Here is a 19,991-nt window from a genome sequence, read left to right on the forward strand (position 1 = left end):
AATGTTATTTACCGAAGAATACGGACTTAAGAAGGCGTAAAAGAAATATATATCACATATATTTACGTCTAAAATAAAGCGCCATTTGAAATCGTTATTATAATTGCATTTTCCTTGTATGTATTCCGTTAAATGTTTATATTTTCATGTGTTCTTATCTTTTATTAGTTTATATCTGTTTACGTAAGCTGTGCTTTCTACTCTTTAATAACATTTTATCTTACTTGATTGAGACTTTTATATTGCTGGCTGTCTGTTATTTTGGTGAATAAATAAAATAACTCTGTTTAAAATAACGTTTTTTTGAAGTGAAACTTCTTTATCGGGGTTGGAAAAAAATTTTGTGTAACATTTTTTCGTTACGCGTCACATTTTTCCGTTACGCGCCGAAAAATTTACACACATTTGTCACATTTTTCGGTTACGCGGCATCTTTTTCTTGTCCCTACCACGGTTGATCCGAAGAGATTCGAAGCCATTAGTAAAAAAAATATATAATAACGATAACAATGATAGTAATACTAATAATTCTATTACAATTAATGAAATTCTGTAATAATCTTAGTACTACATAGTAGTACAGTAATAAGTTGTCGATGATGTCTATAATAATAAAAGCCTTTTGTTAAACTTTATCTAATTTAACTTTATTTAACCAATTTCTGTAAAGTTGCATATAGTAGATCATTTTTCGAAAAATAAGGTCATAAAGAAGTTTCACTTTTTACGTGTGTACACCTAGTACACGCACACATTTTTTTTATAGAACAGGGGGCAAACGGGCAGGAGGCTCACCAGATGTTAAGTGATACCGCCGCCCATGGACACTCAATGCCAGAGGGCTCGCGATTGCGTTGCCGGACTTTCAAGAATTGGTACGCTCTTTTCTTGAAGGACCCTAAGTCGAATTGGTTCGGAAATACTTCAGTGGGCAGCTGGTTCCACAAAGTGGGGGTGCGCGGCAAAATCTGCCTTGAAAAACGCTCATGTGTGTATAACGTTTGTAACAATGATAGTTTTAAAAAAAATAATCGGAGAACGTGGAAAACGCGGATCATTCGATGGTATAAATCGTGTAGCTTTTGTAATCGTTAAAGAGTTATTCTGTGGAAGTTGATGAATCGTCAGCAGCTCCATTGTCGTGTGGATTGTTTCCGATACCTTTGTTAACTTCGCTAAATGCCTCCGATCAACAAAAATCCCGCTCATTCCCATTGTGTCGGCGATCGCCCAGACGTTTCCACTCGACACCCTCTATTGTTACGTTATTCTATTCAATAGTAATTTTCATCTACCTGTAATACGGTAACTTAGTCAATTAATTAATTCATAGTAGGTATATTGATTATATACTTACCAATTTCCTTTTAAAAGGTTGTACTTTCGCAAAAACCTGTCATAATATATGAGTAGCAGATAGCTCAGCGACCGTAGGTCCGTAATTTTAAGTGATACAAAATTTTGTTTAGTGTTCAGTGCTAAACATATTCTCGCTCGTTGTAGCCTACAGAACCAAGAACGCCGAAGAAGTACGCCGAGAATTCACGCTTGGTATGTACTTAATAAAACTGTTGCATGGTAAGGACGGTAATTCGACAGTACTACAGTGTCTTAGCTTCAATGTGCCTGATGGGTATGTCAGAAGACGACATCGCCCGTCGTTACTTCATGTGCCCACAGCTAGGACTAACCTTCTGAAAAGGGCACATGTGATGAAGTTACATATAACTTGAGTTATCGAATTACATAGGTTAACGAACTTTTTACACTGTCCGTTAAGTGAACTGGCCAAAGATCTATTATTTGTTACTGCCTATAGAAGAATGTTATTTTTTATAATGTAATTTTGTTTTTACGAATTAATTTCTAAAGTTGGTTTTTTGCTTCGTTTGTAAATTTTAATCACTTGCTGTCACTCTCGTCAATTTAGGGTCCCCTGTTAGGACAGGAGTGTTTTACAATAAAATACATATTAAAGTGTTGTCTGCTTAATAGATACATTAAGAAGTGTTATTTCAACATTTCATCTTAGTAAAGAAAATACGCTAATTTTACATAGTAAGTCTCAATAAATGAATCACTTTAACAGTATTGCCTCTCATGTAATAAATTAAATTTTGTGTAGTGGAAGGAAATGATTAGATCTTCAATCAATTCCTTTGCTAAAAATATTCCACAAACAGAATACTTTCAAAGTATACAATAAAAGGATATTGGTGTCAGCGATGACCCGTGAGGCCGGAAGACAGCCGCACACCGACCATCGTTTCCTCGGGAGCGATCGATTGGGCCGCCCCTTTAAACGATTCAAACCTTTTACCTTCCCTGTTCTTTTATAAATATTATATTTTTGATGGAAAAATACTGTAATCTGTATTTAGGTTGGATCACTCGCTTGGTGTCTTCTGAATTGTTCTGTCGAGCCCACGAAGTAACGAAACAATATTTTCGTGAGAATTTCAATAACTCGAAAGCTTTTTTTGATTGCAGGATTTTCGTGAAATTACGTAGATAGAATGGCTGGACATATTTGGATTATTTTGATCTTAAAATGTGGAAGTTCAAGGAATATTTAAACAATTTTTACAAAAAAAAAACAATCATATAATATATTGTTTTGCTGTCATATACGAGTATATTATAGATAAAAGATTTATTTGTAATAGTTGTTTGGTCCATTCGGTGGCGAGACCCTTGGTCCGTGGGGTCCTAGTGCTATAAGGCTTTTTAAGGAAATTGCAAATACGTTAGTTGACATCACAGGAGACCGAAGAGCTGGCGAACGCTGCCAGTATCTTCTTTGCCTAAAGAAGGTTTTAATAAGGTTATTAAGTATTACTTGTGTATCCAGAATTGACTATGATGATAATTATGATTAATATTTGTAATTCCTAAGCCGATATTGATGGTTTAGTTTTACAATTAGATGTTTGTTAGACATGTGTACAGGACAACATCCGTCGGGTCCGCTAGTATAGTACCAGTATATACTTAAGTAGTATACTTTAATATTTTAATTACATAATAAGATGTTAATACAGTGTTTAGTGAATAATGTAAGTGAAGTGCTCAGACCTATTGCAACGACACGTTGACGTACACCTCAGTCATGAATTATGCAATTAGAGCGGCTCTTTATAATTAATTTACTAAAAATGCAGCTATTATCGCATGACGGTAAAACTGTATATTGTATTGTTACGTACGCCGTAGATCGTTTCATGGATTTATTTTTAAATAAATCAATGAGGAACTTTTTCATTGGGTCACATTATGCAAATTACAATTTTCTAATATGTGTTTGACCCTCTCCTGAAATGGTCAGAAACCACTTTTGAGCTTGCTGAAAACGTCTCTAACTGGCGGAAAAATCGAGAAACATTTTAATCAATCTATCTTCGTAACAGTATCAACATTTTTGGAGTTTACTCCTTAAGAAACGATTTTGAGGCCCGGTACGGAAATTTTATGAGGAGTAAAATCAAGTGTAACACGAAAAGTTGAGGCGTTATGTAGAAAGAGACAAATGGATTGAACGTGTAAAAGAATGAGATTATAAAAACATATATTCTTACCACCTTTAGTATGAAAATATGGTCGACAGCCACAGAACAATATCGCCATTTTACCGTTCGTAAGGAATAAACTCCAATCGTGCGTCGTAGCTGCCACACACACACTTTTTCTTTATTAATAAAAAAGAATGTATCGTTAGCTGATGCAAGCTATGTAATACATATCTAATAATTGTGAAATATATACTAATTTGTTTTCTATTACTATTAGGTGATCGCTCACACTGGCTTTAAGCACAGTTTTTCCCCATTTATTATATCATGCACCTATAAACGAAGGCTTACTGTTATTATAATTTAAACAACTATTCATGTAGACCTTTATTATTTTATTTGAAACGTGTAGATACCTATATAAAGTATTTCCCTTTTACATGATTGTTTGAAGTAACAATCATTGTTTTGCTTAGGGCTTTATCGGGATAGGCAACCTAAGTATTTTGTTATTTTTAAGTAAAAGAAAATTGTCCGATATAAAGGCTATTTTTATTTTGTTGTGATGTATGGAATTCGGCGGTGATGGTGTTTGAGAATCACAATTTTGCAAATGTTAAAATGAATTTAAATTTTATGAAAATGTCTCGACTCGACATTTAACACCTCAGTCAACCCGTGATGCTATAAACATCGGCTTCATACTTTTAAATTCAAGTTGTAAATTGTGATTATTAAACCGGCTTAAAACCTTCAAACCCGTGTTTTCTTTTAACATATATATAAGTTAAACTCAAATGTGTTGCAAAAATATTTATTTTTAAGAAACAACATAGAGTTTGCAATTTTTTTACTTTTACCCTATTTCTTTTATAATTAATTAAAAATGTACTCATAACAAACACTTCATATTCAAATTACAAATGACACATACATAGACAAACAAAACTAGTGTCTTTTCCACAGACTAACAAGCAAAACTAAATGAACATTAACAAAAACAAAATAAATAATCTAAATTAAGAAATATAATTATTTCTTTACATATATATTATATATGTTTATTACACGGAGACTTAAATACACAACAATATTTCCGCGATTCCACCCAACTGACTGCAACTTATCCCCCCCCCCCCTCTCCTCTTGTCAGCAAAAGTAAGCAAAGCTCTCAAAAATAATAGTACATTAACGTATTAATTTTTGTAGGGATCCTCGAAAATGCATTTCGTTTTCAAGCATAGACAATGTGTGGATAATAATGTGTAGAAAAGTGAATAATTACTGTTGACATAATCACCAAATAAGAAAATCAAAGACCCCCATGGCCCATACCCCCTACAGTACTTACTTAATAATTGTCAAATATACACCTTAAGTGTATTTAATACATAGAAGTCCTTCTAAGATTAATAGTAGTTAAACTAAGATAATAATGACCATTCAATTGACGCAGGCTGCTATCAATGCAACACGGGCATCTTAAGTGGATCGTTTAATTGCTAATGATACTGTATCAGGCGCCGCCAGTTCACACGCACTGCTCATAATATGGAAATATAGTGAGCAATCGTAGCAATTTCAATAAGCTTATACATCAAAATTATTAATATGACCCAAAAACAGGAATTCTATAGGTAACTTAAAATCGTATGGAAAAGAATACCAATGTCTACTGACATTGGTGACATTGTTACATATATTCGGCGTTGCTGTGGCTAAGATTTTTGTTATATTACATAGTAGTAAACTATACAAGAGAAACGGCAAGAAAACACCAATCCACCATGCTTTTCTAGCGGTAGTATTTTAATAAAAAAATAATAATAAAAGGACGCTTATTGTAACGTAACTATAAAAGATAGAGACATGCTATTGCGACATTTTTTATAGATAATGATGTGTCCTGAAAAATCGTTGTACATCATTTTGTTCTATCATTAATAGTTTTCGCAGCGCACGCGATTGAAGGAAGTTTTTTTGTTTATTTTTTTACACCTTTGGTTAGATTATTCAAGTTTTAGAAAGCATCCCTAATTTTTTTGAAAATGAAACATAGTCTATGTCACTCGGAAATAGTGTAGCTTGCCAACGGTGAAAGAATTTTTGAAATCGGTCCAGTAGTTTCGGAGCCTATTCATTTCAAACAAACAAAAAATCAACCTTTCCTCTTTATAATATTAGTATAGATTTAGATTGCACAAGATTCTGAAAGAGTTCTTACTACATACTTTAATTCTAGACTTAATATCCTATAACCCCTAGATGGGGGAGGGGGCCTCCACAGTGATTCAGTATCGCGTTCGGCATTAAGCCCCGTATTTCACCTAACTCCAAGTCTTTCCGGCTCTCTTTGCCTCATCTGCAACTGCCAGGTTTGCCTGGGACGGCCACGCTTCCGGTTTCCTTGTGGGTTCAAATCAAGCGCCTGCTTGGGAATATGATTGGGAACCCTTCAGAGTACCTATACTTTAATTCTAGGCTCATTTTAGAAACATTCCTACCGATGGGTTGTCAATATATTAGAAATCGTTACGTACGTCACTGTAATATTGTATATTTTCGTCTGTTTTATTATATATTACCGGGGGGCAAGGTGGCAGGAGGCTCACTTGTTAAGTGACCGCCGCCCATAGACACATTGCAAGGGCTCAGTGCAAGTGCGTTGCCGGCTTTTTAAGAAAATTTGGTAGTTATAGCGCGCAGAGTTGCACATTTCAGTTTTTAAGTGATATACGATTTAATTTTTTTTATACAACAATTAAACCATACAAGGGAACGACCTTATAAAAATATTCCAACTCGGATTTGATAGCATAACTGATTTTACTGAGCCCATACATCATGATGAGTGATGGTTGATCTGACACACTTTACATAATTATAACTTTCTAAAAACTCAGATTAAAATATAAACACTCTTTATTGTAATTAATTTCAGCAACGATACGATGGAACTTTCCTCGCCTCGAAATGAGATGATAATAATTACTGTACTTAATAATATTACATGTCGTAAGTTTATAACAAACTTAAATTGGGTGCGGCGCTCGCAATATACATCAAGCGTAGGGCGGGCGGCCCCACGTTAGCGTCAGCACTAACCTGCACCCGGCACCGTACGCCTGATATACACTCACACGTGCTACACTGTACATTATATTGTACACAGCGACGCGATGGACCGTGTAATTGCTGCTCATGTAATTCGCATTGTTATTGCACCCGTCGCCATGTCACCAATGTCACAACTGACATTGTATTAATAGCTATTTTATAGTTGACAGTTAAATACGCGATCCGGAACGATCGAAATAATCGATACGCGAAACAAAGACCTTTATGCAAATCCGATCAATTAAATATTAACAGTGCAGTCAATGTGTAATTAACAAGATAAGTTCACTGACAAAGAACAATAATAACAATACGCGAAACATTTTTCGACACAAATGTACGGAAAAACCTGGCTTTTTGTATGTAATTCTATTAATTGTTACATTATCCAATTTCGTAGCGTTCGTAGCAGTCGTAGCGCAGGTGACGTCACTGGCGTTGCGCTCCACTGTCGTTTCGGGCTTCACTGCATTCGTTTAATTTTGAATTGTTTCTTTATTTTTGCAAAACTAAAATACTTTTGTGTTTTATATTTAATTTGTCAACCTAAAGAATTTCGGGTATTCAGTATTTTATTTCTATGTTTCGTGAAAAGGCCTATCGATTTGTCTACGTATGTTCTTTTCAATTGAGTGGGTTATAAATTCACGATTTATGGAAACCAGAACTTTTATATACAGTAACATTTTGAAATTTTAGGAACAAAAAAAAGCCACTGTCCACATCGTATCAACTTAACTTACATCGTGTTACATATATTGTACGTAAATATATAAAATATGATTAAAAAATGTTTTTGCTTGAACCAACTATTTCGAACCATGAATAAAAAAATGTGTGCGTGTACTGTACACACGTACACACGTAAGAAGTGAAACTTCTTTATGACCTTATTTTTCGAAAAATAATCTACTATATGCAACTTTACAGAAATTGGTTAAATAAAGTTAAATTAGATTAAGTTTAACAAAAGGCTTTTATTATCATAGACATGAATACAAATACAATTATTTCATTTTAAGTTATTACTGTACCTACTACTATGTAGTACTAAGATTATTACAGAATTTCATTAATTGTAATAGAATTATTAGTTTTACTATCATTGTTATCGTTATTACATATTTTTGTTACTAATGGCTTCGAATCTCCTCGGATCAACCGTGGTACGGACAAGAAAAAGATGGCGCGTAACCGAAAAATGTGACAAATGTGTGTAAATTTTTTTCCAACGCCGATAAAGAAGTTTGACTTCAAAAAGCAACATGGCGCGTAACCTGCTACAAAATTTCTCCCATACGTCGATAAAGAAGTTTCACTTCAAAAGATGGCGCGTAACTGAAAAATGTGACGCGTAACGAAAAAATGTTACACTAAATTTTTTTCCAACCCGGATAAAGAAGTTTCACTTCAAAAATTACTATCCTAAACATTAGGGTTAAAACGTGTTAAGCGAATAATCTAGTAGTGTGTAGTGTAGTGTCACAAATAGCGGCAGTTTGTGGAGCTAATTAGAGAGGGCCGGCGGCGACTATGCAGCCAAATGGAAAAACTGCCTTCTTTCAGCAGACTCGTTCGGGCTAATTTCCTTTGAGTTTTTGTCGCTCTTTTTGCCGAATTTGCATTGAGTATTAAGAAAAAAAGCACATACAAATACTAATAAAAGTTTGCGTAGCATCTACTTCATTGATAAAACAGTAATTTCAGTACTCTTTTTACTTGTTGAGGATTCATTATTAAGGACAAAAGCCATATCAAACAAGTTTTTTCTCAATTTGCAGTTCACCTTACGGAATATGAAACATAATAATACACAAAATTTATATTATATCTACTTTAATATAATGTAACCTACTTCCATAAAAATTAGAGATATAAATATCCTCTTATCATTGTGATGATGCCTTATTGTGATTCTGTAAGTATATGAAGCATATTTACTAAAAAATAGTATGATGTGTCTACTTCACTTATAAAGTATATTATTAAAACTGAATCTGTTTTTGTGAAGTTGAAGCAATCAATTCATCTTTAACACTCACTCACTTCGATCTGCGACTCTTGTTGTTTTGACCTCCTAAACAAGAAACGTCCAGCTCCCTGTCTGTGCCAATTTCCGCCATTTGCTGGTTTTAGCTGCAGCAGGTTTTTCCTTACTCTATCGAACCAGCGATACCTGGCCTAGTGGTTAGAGTTTACTAGAGACGTGCTACATGGATCGATCTCAAGTTGCCAAACGTCTTTTTGGATTCTATTCTGAAAATACATGTGCTGCTAAAAATCTATTATTGAAGAATAAATATGGAAATCGCTAGTCCTCTGATGTCAGATTAACTGCGAACTAAAGTGGGCGGACAAGGATAGGTCTATTTGTGTCGCGAGCTATTTTGGTAATTTTAATTGTTACCAACGCTTTCGGAGGAAGCTAAAACTCCTTCAAAACAAATTGTTATTGTACTTACGTAAAAGGAATAAAGACGTCATTACAATTTAGGCGACATTCAAATAAGTACATTTTGCGGAACGTCACTAGTGTCTACGAACACATCGGTTTAGAGGGGAACAACAAAGAAAGATAGTTTCTACTTTGTCGACCTCAAAAGAATGTCATATATATACTTAATGAAGTAATCTTTAATGTATATCATATTTTGTGAAAAAAATGTGGCATCGTTTGTCATTGGCACTTAACTATAGCCAACTATGTATCGTGTCAAATATATTATATTTGTTTTGTAAAAAACAAAAATTGTTTTAGTTTTAAATTGTTGAATGCGGATTTGAAGTGCATTTTTGTTCGAGATGACTTCATAAAGTGAACAATCCGATATTTTGTAAACTTATTGACATTTCGGAAACCTGACTTAGCTATCTTTCAAAATTAGTAAATTTTGAAGTTATACTTCTGTAGGCGCGTTATGGAAAATTGATGAGAGTGAAATTTTACGATGCGCGCGCACCGTGACACAAAATTAACTGAATGAAGTTGCCCACGGAAGATGCTACGGCATTGGACATACTTTAAAAACAACATCCCAATAATAATAGAATTTATGTTACACCTAATGTAAGAGAATAAAAATAAATATTTATTTATTTAATTTTTCAAATGTAAACTGAACTTTATTGACTATAATGACTCCTTTTCCAGTCTTTGATTATTTAATTGTAATAAATTATTTGCATGCAATCAAAACTATTTTTAATAATACCAAAGAAGTATAACTTCTTAGGCGCGTACATAAGTACACGCTCCCTTTTTTTTTATTAAGAATCTTGTAAATACTGTATATTTGTGTGTTACAATTAAATATTATTGCCATTTGTTTAGTTATACTTGTAAATCATGTCTGTAAAAATGTTTGGCATGATTTTTTTTTGTTTAAATGTCTAAACCTCTTTTGTTTTTAAATTACGTTTGTATATTTTGTTTTATACCTAAATTCCCTTTTTGGTTAATCTGTATTGTAATAATTTGTGCTATAAATTAGCTGTAGTACCATGAAATAAGTAACTTTTACTCTAATGCAATTCTATTCATAACCACAATTTTATGTCTATTTTTATACAATTGAAAGGAATAACTTTATGTAGACAATTTAAGCCACCGCATAAATGATGAATAAATTATTTCAATTGAAGCAAAACACTAATCTACAAAGTGGTCGTTAACTGCTTGTTAAGTTAACTGAAATATAGTTACAGTGCGGTATTCGAGTAATAATATAGTAACAGGCCTGCGATGGATCAGTCTAATATGATTAAGGCCGTAACAGTTAATTGTCTTGTTGTTGTATATACTATATCTATACACTAATATTAAGAAGCTAGACAGTTTTTGTTGCTTGAACGTTTATTTTAATATATATAATATTAGAAAGAGGGAAAACTTGATTGTTTGTATTGAATAGGCTCCAAATTAAAAGGCTGGCAATAAATGTAAGATTAGAAGCATTTCATATAAGAATATTTCTTTATTGACGTTCATAAGTGCACATTGATTGTGTTACCTATATGTATAAATGATTTTGAATTTTTTTTTAAATCCAAAACTACTGGACGGATTTTAATAATTCTCTCACCATCAGAACCCTGCATTCTACATGGTGAAGAGGCTGTAGAATGTTTTTAAAAAAGAAGGAATCCGTATGAAATCTTCGATAATGTAACCGAAACTGTAAGAAATATCTTTAAAAAATCCTATATAAATAAATCAGTGGCGCTAAAACCTTTTTAAATCTGGGCCTCAGATTTGTGTATCTGTTTCATGCTCATTTGTGAATTTAATAGACAAGTAGGCGATCAGTCTCCTGTGCCTGACACACGCAGTCGATCTTTTGGGTGTAAGGCAAGCGGGTTTCCTCACAATGTTTTCCTTCACCGTTCGGGCGAATGTTAAACGTCGTGCACATAGACAGAATGTCCATTGGTGCACAGCCGGGGATCGAATCTACGACTTCAGGGATGAGATTCGCACGTTGAAGCCACTAAGCCAACACTACTCACAATTAAAATCCCTATATCGCTGCGTAAACTATTGAATATAGAGTACCGTGATGTACTACAGTTTTATAAAAAACATCAATAACTGCTTCAAAGTAGATACCATATGTTGCCCAAATACCATATGTTTTTACATATTTAATCATATTCCGCGAAGCCGGGACTGAGCGCTACTATAATATATTTATATTATCTTATTGCTTCTTAATGCTTTTTTATTTAATAGACCATTAATCAACGACGGCTACAGCCACGTGGTAAATTAACGTCTGTGAAGGATCACAGTTAATATGTTTTAAGCGTCAAATACTTTTAATTATACACAATATTACGGCCACGAATGGCTGAAAGTTTGTATAAGAGATACCTGGAAGAACCAATTATATAAGTTATTATTATTATTATTAAAGCTTTATTTAATCCATACATACAACAATTGTTAGTTTATATTCCTTAATATTATATTAGTATTAGTTAAGTTAGTAAGTTTTAACAAGATTTATTTTTAATTTTTTATATCTAGTTTCTGTATGGCCCCTTTTAGGGTAAAAGCCTCCTCCATATTTTTCCATTTTTCTTTGTTTTGCGCAACATTCATCCAGTTTTCCCCCGCTAGTTCTACAATGTCATCTGTCCATCTTTTCCTTTGTCGTCCTATACATCTCTTTCCAGCAGGTCCAGTCCATTTCGTTATTTCTAGTGTCCATCTTTTATCCCGCGCTCTAGCAATATGACCTGCCCATTTCCATTATTATTATTATTATATAAGTTACTTCGATACTAAAATAAAACTCCAAGCGAGGCGAGCTAATAAATGAAGTCAAATAGCCTCGTTCTTTATATAGCTAAATTATGATAGGTAATTTATTATTAACCCTAACGGCCGTTATCTGGTCATTAAAGTGATTTGTGCGTTAATAAAATAAATAGTTTCCAAAAAGGCGTCTCTATCGCCGTAATAACGAGTTAATTGTGACGTCACGTGTCAAGAAGCAATGATGGAACGCGTTATGGCCCCACAAATATTATTGACACGATAAGTTAGCCCAATAAGTAGACCATACGATAGCCCACAAACTTTCCTCGGCAGCTAATTTCCATTCATGATTACCGGTTGCGGCCAGTCCACTTTACATATCGTCGGTGTGTTCTTTATTCGGAACTCCAAGTGAAATGTTAATTCTGATTTGAATATTACGTATATACATACCGATAAAATCTTGAAACGAATTTTATGCAATTATTTCTGTATATTTCGCGAGTATTTGTTAATATTTTATTTCGTACAAACGATGGAAATATTGGAATTTGGACCGTATACAATATTTATTTCAGAAAAAATACATTTATATCAAATCGGATTATTCAATACGATATAAAATCGTTTTTACCTACTAAAGTATTCAGGGATTCTGTTAATAGCTTTATGAACTACACATGGTTCAAACATTATTCCAAATACATAATATTTAAATGGGGAATAGGAAGTTAAGTAGGAAAGATTTTTTCAATTGTGATGTATATATTTTTGTTAGTAATAAATGCTATGTCTATATATATGTGTGTTTTAACATGTTAATAGTCTTATTTCCAACAAACAAATATACAGTATTTACAATGTTCCTAACCTACAGTAGTAATAATAAATAATAGTTTTAAAAAAGGTTTGGTGACTGGTCAATGTAGGTGGTACCATTGCTGGCAGCATTTCCTATCTGTATTACGATACTTATTCGTTGAGCGACGAAAGCACCTGCTCTGGGGTTACCGGTACTATCTACCGGGCGCCAACTTAAATCTTCAATTAGCGCCTGTGCACTTGAACCCCACGGCCCAAGAGTCTACTCCAAAGGGAACAAAATCAAAGTTTTATGTGTTATCTTTTCTAAATATTTGTTTGTCTTACAGCGTGACGCGGCGACAGTGGGCCGCGGCATGTGGCGGCGACACGCGCTCACCGCCGCCCTCGTGCTCGCCGCGCATCTTATCAAAGGTGAGATAACCCATTTTCTAACAACTTTAACAGAATCTCGTCGTTATTTTTGAAGTGAAACTTCTTTAGACGCAGATGAGCTACGAAACGAGGGTAAATTTTTTACGGATGAAACGTAATAATAATAATATTCGCGTCACGAAGATGTACAGCGTTTTTGTGGAAGAAAAGGGAGAGAGCGATTGAGAAAGAGTGAGAAGGGAGAATTACCTTATAGAAATTCTATTTTCAAAAATTAAAATTTCGTAAAGAGAATTTTTGAAATATTAGTATTTTATATTTTATGCAAAATAATTTATTGAAATCTCAAATGACGAATTGTACATTTAAATGTCACGTGTTTTTATTATCGAAGAAATAAATTTAAAAAAATATATAATTAGTAATTTTCGACACTTAATATTTTAATGACAATTGAATTCATTAAATTCCTAACATATCTTCTTTATTCCTCTCTCTAAGTCTCGGTAACCTAAAGTTTTAGATTTGTATACTATAATAAATTAGTTTGCCAAAGAAGTTTCACTTTTGACATGTGTACTTTGTACGTACGCACTTTTTTATATTAAATATTTAAAAATAAAAATTAATTTACATACCTACATAAATTTGGTTAATAGTATTAGTTGCTCCGAAAGTAAATCTATATTGCGTAAAAGCCCTATCATAACTACCATCTTCAGTAACACTGACATTTGATTAATGATCAAAAGCAAAATACAAACCACACGATAGATCTGTAGTAGATATCACAAAATACGGGACACCGGGTCTCGAAGTTTTTTGTTCTTATCGTTTCCCATCTCAACGGAGCCCAGGACGGCTCTCAGATTTAATTCGCTTAGGAGCAGAAAACCGAGTTTAAATTCTTTTATCAATACGTAGACTCGGCCAAGCGTTGCTGTGGCTAAGATTTTTGTTATATTACATAGTAGTAAACTATTCAAGAGAAAAGGCAGGAGAACACCAATCCACCATGCTTTTTTGGTGGTTATGCCATTAAATTGTAGCTTATGTGAAACGTTGGTAATTATTTTGATAATGATCAATACCTAGGTACGAATAAAGAGCCTATCTAGCAGTGGTATTTTAATAAAAAGAAATTAATAAAAGGACGCTTATTGTGACGTAACTATAAAAGATAGAGACATGCTGTCGCGACAATTTTTATAGATAGTGATGTATCCTAAAAAATTGTAGTACATCATTTTGTTCTATCATTAATAGTTTTTGCAGCGCACACGATTGAAGGAAGTTTTTGTTTATTTTTTTACACCTTGGGTTAGATTATTCAAGTTTTAGTAAGCATCCCTATGAAAATGAAACATAGCCTGTGTCACTCGGGAAAATGTAGCTTGCCAACGGTGAAAGAATTTTTGAAATCGGTCCAGTAGTTTCGGAGCCTATTCATTTCAAACAAACAAAAAATCAAACCTTTCCTCTTTATAATATTAGTATATATTATTAGTATACAAGTATAGATGTAGGGCGGGTCTGACGACTGGTGAGCCGCATCTGAACGAACGAACGACTGAACGAATTAACCGCGAAACCATTCGTAGCTCATCTCGACTCATATAGACTTGGGAAGGCAGCAATGTTTTGTTCGTGTGCTAAAGCCAAGTCGAGATTTTGCCCCCAGTTGCTTACAAACTTTGTACGCGTTGTTTTATGTTTTAATTAAAATCTGGAATATTCATGAACGCTTCGATTTGTTTTCAAGTTACGGGGTAAAGTTTAGTAAGGGCATTTGTATAATGTACGTGAATTGTACTTTAATGAAGTAAGTTATACGTGAGGGTCGACATGGAGCGATGGACAGATGTCTGACAAGGTCGACATCACCTAGTATGACAGGCTCTTGGATTCATCAATCACGCGGGTATATAATACCGTCTGAATTTTATGATTACGTTTGCCTTTTATACTTCATTCGTGGAAACTCAATAGAGTTATAAGGAACAAATTATATGAAGTATGACTACTATCAGGAGCAATGTTGGCCTAGTGGCTTCAGCGTGCGACTCATACCTGAGGTCGTAGGTTCTATCCCCGTGCACCAATGGACTTTCTTTCGATGTCCGCATTTAACATTTGCTCGAACGGTAAAGGAAAACATCGTGAGGAAACCGACATGTCTTAGACCCAAAAAGTTGACGTGTGTCAGGCACTGGAGGCTGATCACCTACTTGTCTATTAGATTTATAAATAATTATGAAACAGAATCATAAATCTGAGGCCAAGACCTAAAAAGTGGTTGTAGCGCCACTGATTATTATTATGACTACTATCATTTTCCTTTGTTAGTCAAGAACTTTTTGTTAGAACTAACGTTAAAGAAATACTTCGCTTAGCTAAGGATTATTACATTACGGTACAGTAAAAAACTATACATAATTGACTAACTTCTAGGCTCTCGGTTCACATCTAAAGTGCTGTATCACAATTATCATTCCATATTTAAACTAGCTGACCCGGCAAACGTTGTTTTGCCATGTATATTATTTCTAGGGATTTTTTTTAGGTTAAATAAAAATAACTATCTACTATAATAAAAAGTAGGGGTTGATCGTAGAGGGGTGAAAGTTAGGGGTTGTATGTATTTTTTAATGCTGTATCATAAAAAAATAAAAACAGAAAAAAATATCTAAAAAAAAAAAATTAGGGGACTACCCCTAACATTTAGGGGGATGAAAAATAGATGTTGGCCGATTCTCATAGATTCCGGATAAGCACAAAAAATTTCATCAAAATCGGTCAAGCCGTTTCGGAGGAGTATGGCAACGAAAACTGTGACACGAGAATTTTATATATTAGATATAGAAGGCATTCGAATAAAACGAAACCTTATAACGTAGATTTCCATTGATGGCAATGTTAATGTGGGCGGGACTTACATCCGGTGAATAATGTGTCAGCTGTTGTTAATAGTTATAAGCACAGGTGAGGCGACAGTGTCCGCTCACTGAATACATTACTGAACAATACCCACTCCCCGGATAATTGAATTGCAATTAGTTACAGATTGTCTGTCTTGTCAGTCCCTTTGGTATTGTCGTTAATATGCTTCGTAACTTATGTTATGATGTAGCTGAATCTATAGACTATCACGTAGATATAGACTATATGACTGGCTATTATTAATCAGGCAGAAACTGATGTTAGCCTAGTACCTAAGCATGCTATGCTCGACCAAGAAGTCAGATATTGGACCCAGTAATTGTCAACGACAAAGAATATTTCTTTTGATATTAATTTTTTAGTATTGTAAGGAAATTGCTAGTGATAGACGAATCGACGCTTGGGAATGTATTTGTACCATTGAAAGTTTAACTATTTTTATTAATCGATATCGTTATTTTTGATCAATACTTTTATAACACTTGAGGGGTATATTAAAGTTACAACCTAGATAATTACTTCATACAAATTTATCTAATATACATAAAATTCTCGTGTCACAATGTTCGTTCCCATACTCCTCTGAAACGACTCGACCGATTCTTATGAAATTTTTATGCATATACAGTAAGTCTGAAAATCGGCTATATCTTTCAAACCCCTATTGACTTGAACTCTGAGTTTTATATATAGAGAAAAAATTCACTGAAAAACCTAAAAAAATTCATTCCGGAAAACCGAACAGTCTCTGGGGTTGCAAAATGTTGGTATATACTAAAAAAAGTACGCTAAGTAAAATCACATTAAGGAAAAAAGTTCGCGGGGGCAGCTTGTATTAATATCGATTTATTTTAAACATTTAAAATTCTTAGCAAGTTTTTGTGCTTACTTACTTTGTGCTAATTGTTACGACTCTATTTAGATTATTTATGGCTTGTATGAAGAGGCTTCCATTACAGTATATCTTTCTATTGTTAGAACCCCTTCGCAAGCCCTCGTTTGCAGATTGTTTGAGCGCGGCATCATTTCTTGTAATTACCTACACAGTACGGACACCACTCGATTGCGGTGTGATAGGAATGTATGAGATGGGAGGGGGAGGCCAGAGAGGCTGGAGGGGGAGGACAAAGGACGAGCTGTAGACCTGAGCCGACCCTTCTGTCTGTGACGCGCCCTTCAGGGACTCAATATACACTTTACGTATGCATTGAATAAACACGAGATATTAAAAGAAAATACTACCGGAGTACTATACGTTTAATTATCATGGTTTTATTATTGAAGGTGAATTTAAATAACTTGAGGCTGCATTGAATCACGTAGGCTATTTAATAATAACAATAATCCCACTGAATTATTATTAGGTATAATAATATTCCAGTGGTGCTACAACCCTAAATGTGTCTGGTCCTTAGATTGCATTTCTTTCTTTGATAATTTTTGTTTTATAGACAAACTAGCCGTTTCGCGCCCGCTTTGCTGGACGAATTAAAATACATTTTATGTTTCATTATTATTATTTTTTTTCATATTTTTATTATTCTTCTTTTTAACTTCCCGCTAAGAAAATTGAAATATTTCGAAAATCGAGTTTTTAACAGATGTTGACGTTTAGAGGTTCTAGGAAGCCTCCCCGAATGTTTCCGCGGTGAAGTCCGTATGGATAAATTTTCATTAAAGTAAAACAGCAATAAAAAAATGAAGGAACGTTGGAATTTAATAAATAAATATATAAACCATCCCATCTAGGAACAACCATAAACCATCTAGGAATCGCATCGAATGGTGGTAGTTTCATGTCGATACGATCAGTGGTTTAGGCGTGATTGAGCCTCAAACGAAGACCATTTTCATTATATATATATATATAGATTTGGCATTGAGAGTGTCCAGGCATCACTTAACATAAGATGAGCTTCTTGCTAATATGCCCCCTGTTTTATAAAAATGTGATCAACATTCTTCTACTGTGTCTGATCGATTTTTGGATCTAACACATGCCGGTCACCTTACGATACTTTCCTACAAGCTAGTATTAGGTAAACAGAAAGTCTATTGGTACACATCCGAGGATCAAACCTACGACCTCAGGGATGAGAGACGCACGCTGAAGCCACTATGCCAACATACGACGTGTTGTATAATATAAAGTGTTTTAATCTGGTAACTCAGCAGTCTCTTATAAACATACACGGTTAACAGCCGCTTTTAAACATTTCAGTGCACTCCTGAATAATTCAGGACATAAGCAGCGTTGTAATTGCACTTTGACTGCCCCTGGCGTTCGCACACACGATATATTGGCGCTGTATCGTGTAGTGTGCGGTAACACGCGGACCATTGCCGCAATGCATATATGCGTCGAAATAACTCAAACTCAAAATAACTTTATTCATGTAGGTAAACAAGTACATTTATGAACGTCAGAAAAGAAGTTAAATTAATTCAAAATTTACATTTACTACCAGTTCGCAAGTCAAGGGCGTAGAGCGGGCAAGAAGGACTAGCAAGAAACTTTCCGCCACTCTTTTTAATCGCTAAGTTTTGAGTCATACAAATTGTTTGAACTAGAAAAATAATGGACAAAAAATCAGTGGCTTTAGTTTTTATTTGTATATCTGCTATTTCTTTTATTTATATTATCACGCCTATTTCCTGAAGGGCAAAATCCACGATATCCGCTTGCTACGACATACCTGTTCATCTCGCTTCATCCACTTTCATGCCATTCACCATTCTTTCATTTGTTTTTCCCAATACTCTCTTAACTGATGTAAAAGACATTTAAATACTTCGTATCTTAACTAATAAATTTGTATCGCTACGAAGTTTTCTATAGATGCAGTATAATATGTTTGCAATAGTAGTTCCTGTGTATCAATTTTCCGGACATTTTTATATTTAATGAGTGTTTAAGAATCAATTGATTTCAAACTTGCAAAAGATTTTATTATAAAATTCGATCCCTTCCTATTTAATTATTCCGTGATAATTGTATTTACATTTAATTAATTGCTATTTGCTCCCTTTTCCCATTGAGACACGGTTGATTGCAGGTAGTTATGTTGATTTAGAGGTACTTCTTACTGCCACTAAACTACAGCAGACACGCTATAGGTGTCTTACTTTAGTGCGACGTAATGCTCTAATGTAAATTTCTTTTGATATCCCGTTATATGTTTAATTATAGTACTGTTATATACTGTTTATCTCTTAATGATATGGTACAGCATAAAGTAGCCAGTCTAAGATCAGCCTACGGAAGTGTAAAGCCAGGCTAGGTACTTAAAGCATATATTCAGGTTTTATAATGTGTGATACTAGTGTATAAATTATAATATCATTTAAAAGAATATACTTCTTGATAAGACACAGTTCCATTCACAATTATTGATTTTAAATGCAACTATTCACTATGTTGCTACTATTGTTGTACTCAAAATTATATAAATAAAAATTAATCGCAAAATTTGTTGCAAAGCTCAAAACTTAAAGACGCTTGGACCAATTTTGAGTATTTTTATGTATTCCTTGAACTCTGAGGGTTTTTTTATAGACAGAAAAATTGGAAAAAATATTTAAATATTTTATTTGATATAGTCCTTAGTACTAAGGTTTTTTAGTAGTCATAGCGTAGCGGTCTTATTAAGTGTTTATATTAACTTAAGGGTTTAGTTCATAATAAAAAAAATTGATTATAACTTACGTTTAAACGACCGATAGTGTTTTTTATGTAATACCTGTCGTATACTTCAAGTTCCTTTTAAAATATAATCCAAATAGATCAGAAAGCCATGTCCTACCCAGAAGGCAAGTCATTAAAAAACCATAAAATCTAAATATAATCACTATACCGTATCATTAACTAACAATTAAGATCGTGCCTTCCCCACTGGATAAACAATGAGACGGAGGCTTGCAGGAGGGCCGTCCTCAATACTCGACGTCTGTTTCATTATTACTTGTCA

General features: G+C 34.0%; 1 protein-coding gene across 1 annotated transcript in view; it reads left to right on the forward strand.

Annotated features, from left to right (window-relative positions):
* LOC125050678 (hemicentin-2-like) overlaps positions 1-19,991 on the forward strand; it is a 67,633-nt gene that overhangs the window by 32,705 nt on the left and 14,937 nt on the right. The window contains exon 2 of the mRNA XM_047650669.1: positions 13,038-13,122. Coding sequence (XP_047506625.1) covers positions 13,065-13,122 — 58 coding nt within the window. The 5' untranslated portion in view covers positions 13,038-13,064. The remainder of the gene's footprint in view (positions 1-13,037; positions 13,123-19,991) is intronic.

The sequence above is a fragment of the Pieris napi genome, chromosome 6 (assembly GCF_905475465.1).
Source record: "Pieris napi chromosome 6, ilPieNapi1.2, whole genome shotgun sequence".
NCBI classification, from domain to species: domain Eukaryota; kingdom Metazoa; phylum Arthropoda; class Insecta; order Lepidoptera; family Pieridae; genus Pieris; species Pieris napi.